We start from the raw sequence: 6,000 nt of genomic DNA, 5'->3' as shown, positions 1-6,000 counted from the left end.
ACGTGTCACAGGAGTGCTGATATTACTGCTCTGTGAACATGATCAAAATCCTTGTTTGTCCCAGCCTTCAGATTTTCACATCTTCACATGCTCTTCATAAAGTAGCCTCTTACCATCTTTCCTTATCAATGAAGCAAAAGCTTTGGTCTCTCTGTGTGTATGTGGTGGGAGAGGTGTTTAATTTAGTGAACTAAATCGTACAGAAAACAGTATCTTCCAAACATTTTCTAGGAATGCTGTGCATTGCCCTAAGCCCTGTGTTCCAGCCCTGACTAAGCAACGAGGGAGAGACTAATAACTCAACTTCAAAGTGAATCAGATTTTTTTTTTTATTACTTTTGGGGTTAATGAATCACTTGCAGGAGAAATAGAAGGGGAAACAGAGAAATTTGGGGTAGTGTCTCCCAAATCTGTCAGCGGGTTCCCCTCTTCTCTCTCCTGCACTCCATCTTACACTGATTGCACGGTCTCCTCTTTGCTGGACAGAAGTTCAAGTCCCCCAGGCACAGGCTGTGACCTCCAGTGGCGGCCTCGGCGGACACCGGAACGTCACCTGGGCCGCGTTTCCTCGCCCGCCTGCCTGCCCGCCCCGGTTTCCCGCACGCCCGGCGGCCGCGGCCCATTCATGCTTTTGACAGCTGCGTGGCCGCCGGGAGCGGAGGGTTCCGTGCTCCCTGCACCAGCCCCGCGCCCCGCGCCCGGCCCCGATCGGAGGGCCCGACGGGGACCAGAGTCGGCGGCGCCCCGGGGTGGGCCGCCGGCTCCTCAGTAGGTAGTTGCGTTTCCGACTTCGCCCTGGCTCCACTCCGGGGGCTTGACGTGCAAACTTCGCCGGAGCGAGCTGAGAGGGAGGGACCGGCGAGGGGGAGGAGGCGGCGGGAGGCGCTTCTGCTTAAGGGAGCCGGCCGGGTGCCGCCGCTCGGACGGACGCGCGGACGGAAGGGCCCGGGCCGGGGATGCGAGCGGCCTCAGGGTGGGCAGCCGAGGGCCGGGCTGCGTTTCGGGCCTCCCCGGCGCGGGCGGCGGTGGCGGGCAGGCGGGCGCCGGCTTCCGGGCCGGGGCTGGCGGCAGAGGCAGGCAGGGGACCCTGCGCCGCGGAGTGTGGCGGCCGGCGGCTCGTCCCCTCCCCCGAGGGCCGCGGGAGGCGAAAGCGAAAGCGAGCCGGCGGCGCGGACTTTGCGCCCGGGGCGGGGGGTGGCCCGCGGGGAGGCGGGCTGGGCGGCCGGGGCGGCTGTCAGGCGCCCCACCCGGCCCGCGGGCCGCGCACGCCGCCGGAACTCCCCGGCGCCTCCTTAAAAGCGGCCCCCGCGCGACTCTTTTCCCCCTTTTTTGTTACATTGTAGGAGCGGAAAGAATGTCGGAGCGGGCCGCGGATGACGTCAGGGGGGAGCCGCGCCGAGCGGCGGCGGCGGCGGGCGGAGCAGCGGCGGCGGCCGCCCGGCAGCAGCAGCAGCAGCAGCAGCCTCCGCAGCCCCAGCGGCAGCCGCCGCCGCCACGGCGCCCACGGCCGGAGGACAGCGGCCCCGGCGCCGCCTCCACCTCGGCCGCCGCCGCCATGGCGACCGTCGGGGAGCGCAGGCCCTTGCCCAGTCCCGAAGCGATGCTGGGACAGTCGTGGAATCTGTGGGTCGAGGCTTCCAAACTTCCTGGGAAGGACGGTGAGTGCCCGTCCCCCGCCCCACCCCCCCACCCCCCCGCGCGCCCCCTCGGGCCGGTCCCCTCCCGCGCGGTGCGCAGCCCCGCGGGGTCGGAGATGCTATCGCTCGGTTGGGGGAAGCGAGGTGCCCGCACCTACTCCGTGCGTGCGTGAGCCTGCGTCACACCCGCACTGACCTGCCTCCCTCCTCCTGTGTGTGTGTCTCCTAGGGACGGAATTGGACGAAAGTTTCAAGGAGTTTGGGAAAAACCGCGAAGTCATGGGGCTCTGTCGCGAAGGTGAGTCCAGCCCCCTGCAGGCTCCGTGCCGGCGCCCCCGCCCCTCCTCCCGGCGCGAGGATGCTGCCCGGGGAGGAGGCAGCGGGAGGACGCGCGGAGCGTCTGGAAACCTGGTCTCCGAGGGGCTTCCCGTGATGGGCGCGTCCTGGAGCCTCGGGGGAGGCCTGGCGCGGGGCGGCGGTTCAGTGGTGAGCGCTGGCACCTGCGGGAGTTCGGGTCTGACCTGGACGGAGGCCGACCCGGGGAGGAAGGAATTCTCCGCTTCCGAAAGCGTCTCCGCACAGGCGTTCGGGGCTCTGGAAAGGAAACTGGCCACCTGCAAATTTCTGCTGGCAATCCAAATGAATTTTGAACTTTAAAAAAGATGGCGCGTTACCTGTGCAGCCTTATTTTTATGGAATTTGAGTTACAAAAGTTCAACAGGATCATCACACCTGAGGAGCGGTTGGTCAGATTTTTTGCGAGCTGCCAAGGTGTGTGTTGGGGGGCGGGGTGAGGGGTGGGAGCATATCGTGAAACAAGTGTATATAGTGCCCTAAAGGTGAAAACAGTCTAATTATTGGTCAGTTTTTAATAAAACTGTTTGGTAGAAGAATACTGTAGGGAAGTATCTGTAGGTAAAGGTGTGCCTCCCATTGAAAGGTCAGCCATCTAAACTGTCAGACTTCCTTCAGACTTCCTTTGTGTTTTTGTCTTGTTTGGTTAAGTAGTCGTATTTGCTCTCTAGTCAGTGCCTGTGCCAGGCCTGGGCACACTGGTCAGAAAGACCTTCCGAGGCCAGGCCACCTTGGGTCGGGTCCAGTTACTGGTTTCAGTGGCGCTATGGACAAGGCCCTGAGCGGAATCTGGTATCCAAAATACCGAGTTTATGTTCCCCTGTGCAGTTCTATTTCTCACACGTAGCCCTTTATTTTGGTATAGTTACTGCCCAGAGCACGAGAATAGGTAGAACTTTGGCAAGTGGGACATATTAAAGTCCAGAGTTGGCCCGTTGTTACCGTCTTCACGTTTATTGTGTTTAGTGCCGATCTTTTCTTCACATCCACTGTTTTGGTTTTTTGAATTGGCCACTTGTTGGCCTCTTGGCACTAGGAGGAAGAGTAATTCCATTGGCAGCTCTCTGAGAACTTCCTATTGGAACAGATTGTAGAGCAAATTAGTTGATTTTGAAAATGAGAATTGCTGTTCGCAAGCAAAGGAAAAAGAGGGAAAGCGCAGGACTTGCTGGTGATGTTGCAATAGGAAAAGTCAGTTGTTAGTCCGGTTTTAGTGTTGAATTGGCAGCTTGCCTGGGCTTAAAAAATTAAAATCACTAGGTGGCAACTCTCGTAGGAAGCAGTTGGAGTAGAGCTTTAAGGACCTGACCTACACCTGTTCGTAGTTTTCATTCTCTGGGTGTGGATACATTTCCCATAGAGGGTTTCTAAATCTATGTGAAAGCAGCACGCTAATGATTGGTAATTTCTCTATAGAGGATGAGTACGTGTGTAAATGTTTCACTGGGCAACTGGGTCTGGACTGAGACCCATTTAATTTAGTGGCCTGGACGCAGTTTCTGTTGTGTTTGTTATTTTCTGCTGAAAATATTCATTATCAGGTTTGACCATGAAGATCTAAGACCTCTGAACTACCATCTGGATGTGCAGAGGAGTAATAGATTTGGTTGTATGTGATTCTGACCAATCAAATTATTCGGGACTGTTCGGGGTGCCATTTTTTTAAACCGCTCTAACCATTCAGGGGATGCTGAAGTGGCTAGCTCATCTGAAACTCTGCCTGCCTGTTTGGAGTAGAGACTGAAGTTTTTAATTCAGTCAGATCTTGATTCATCTGGGACACTTTAAAAATCCAATCATCAGAAGGTTCAGCACTCATCCAGTGGGCCTTTGTGTTTTGTGTGTTTTTTTTTAACAAAGAGCTTATATCAGACTGCTTAAGAAATGAAAGTACATTTAAAAATTATCAAAAATTATTAGACAATTATCCTTTGTCTTTGGTTACATTATTTCCTACCAAGAAAAGGTGTTTTGGAATTACATCCATACTAAATTTCTCGTCAATGAGGTTAAATTGAGAAGAAATGTGTAGATAACTTGATCGTATGAAGTATAGTGGAACCTCGTTTCTGGAACTTAATGGAAGGCTGTTAAAGAAGCAATTTGTTTGAAAACTGAATCATTTTTCCCCATTAGAAATAATGTAAATTGAATTAAACCCACTCCAGACCCCCAAATGATTCTTATAGTATACAATACCTGTCTAATGCGCTGTTTAATTTATAAATAAACACTTCTTAAATTTGGTGAACCACCCCCTACTAGCCTTAAGGGAACTTTCATATATCACTGCCTCTGAAATGCTATCACTGGCTAACTGCTTTTCCTTTATCCAATCAACACCGGTTTTTCTACTTATTCAATTGCCTGTGATTGCTGTTTTGTGAGCACTTTCACACCCTTACAACATTAGCACTCTTGATGGCTTCCTTATGTTTTAAAATTGTGCTAATCCTCAATTTAACCAGCAGCAAAAGCATTCTTTCCTTTGTTACCTGAAAGAAGCTTTTTTGTCTTACTGAGATATCAGCATGAAAAGGTTGTCAGGTTGAAAACTGAAGATTTGGTTGACAACCGAGACCTTTTTTTTTTTTTTCTGTGAACAACTTGGTCAAGAACTGAATTATTCCAGATGGGAGACGTTCAAGAACCGAGGTTTGACTGTACTAAAAGTCAGCGACTCTCCATCTTGAAGATGTCTTGAAATATGGAGTGGAGTTCTTGAATTCTCCTCTAGTTCATAATTGAGGACCTAGGAATTAGAAATCTGGGTGTGAGAGGAGGATGCTTAACCTTGAATTAGTTCTTTCACCTCTCAGATTCTAGCTTTCCCTCTTTGTAAAAGGAGACAATACCTACTTCCCAAGGTTGTTGTAGGGGTTGCAATTTAATTAGATAATGTATTGAAAATTACTGTATGCTTCTTACAGCCCTTTCAACTGCTGGTAGTCTGAGACCTGATTTCCTAATTTGATATTTATCTAGGTCAGGGGTTTTTAATCCAGCACTTTAATGGGCTTCAGGGGGTCATAGTTCCCCTGAAATTGTATGCAAAATAGTATATATGCCCACTTTCTAGGGAAAGTATCCACTTCTTCTCTTGGATTCTCAAGTCCCCAGATTTAAAATTGCTAACCTAAGGCCTTGATCTTTTTTTCCTCTTATCCTTTATTTTGGCCAGTTTCCTCATGGCAAGACTTCCCAATGGTTATAGCTGTGAGAAAGTTTGGAATTATTGATTTATATGGAAGTGAGATTATTTGAGGTTTAGCTGATATATCATTCCCTCTTCCAATTAATAAGTAGGCACATTTTAGGATAAGATTTCCGTTATCTTTCAGAGGTCAGCCTGTTTTTCATCTTCATCCTCATACTTGTATTGCCTTGTTTTCTTCTAATTTGTAACATTAGTTGATTGTACAGTTGATTTTGGTGGAAAAAGATTGATAACACATTTGACTTATTTCAAATGACTGAACTCAGAAGATAATACCTTTCTTTTCAGGTGATTTGTGAAATTCTAGAGTCCACAAAATTATATTTAGATGAACTTAATTGGTGTAAGTTAACTAATTAGGGTTTCTGTATTAGTCCCTGAACATATTGGGAGCCTTTAAAAATGAAAACATTAAGTGCCTTAATTTCTTGGAAATTAAAAAAACAAAACAAACACCTATATGGTGTCCTTGTGGGTGTCAGCAGTGTTTTTGGAAAATAACATTTCCTTTGGGATGCTATCCCTAACTTCTCTTCAGCTTGTTATACAATATCAAAGTAGCCCATCCTTTTCTTCTCCAGACACTCTACCTATCGCCATGTGAAAGCATGTATTATATGTTGGCTTTCATTAGAGTGTTAGTTCCCAGAGGACACTGGCATGGCTGACTGACATATACAGGGTGGGGCAAAAGTACATTTACAGTTGTTCCTATGGAAAATAATAATTAATAAGTAATTATGCAAGAATAAACTCGGTTTGGCATGCTCACAACTGTAAACCTACTTTTGC

At 49.5% G+C, this 6,000-nt stretch overlaps 1 protein-coding gene across 1 annotated transcript in view; it reads left to right on the top strand.

Moving 5' to 3' along the window:
- Positions 1 to 346: 346 nt before the first annotated feature.
- ATXN7 (ataxin 7) overlaps positions 347 to 6,000 on the top strand; it is a 98,555-nt gene continuing 92,901 nt past the window's right edge. Inside the window, exons 1-2 of the mRNA XM_081106097.1 lie at positions 347 to 1,658; positions 1,867 to 1,935. Coding sequence (XP_080962223.1) covers positions 1,355 to 1,658; positions 1,867 to 1,935 — 373 coding nt within the window. The 5' untranslated portion in view covers positions 347 to 1,354. The remainder of the gene's footprint in view (positions 1,659 to 1,866; positions 1,936 to 6,000) is intronic.

This window comes from Myotis nattereri, assembly GCF_964212035.1.
Source record: "Myotis nattereri genome assembly, chromosome: 14".
In the NCBI taxonomy this organism is placed as follows: Eukaryota; Metazoa; Chordata; class Mammalia; order Chiroptera; family Vespertilionidae; genus Myotis; species Myotis nattereri.
Note: the sequence above shows the minus strand (reverse complement) of the source record. Positions and strands in the feature narration are given on the sequence as shown.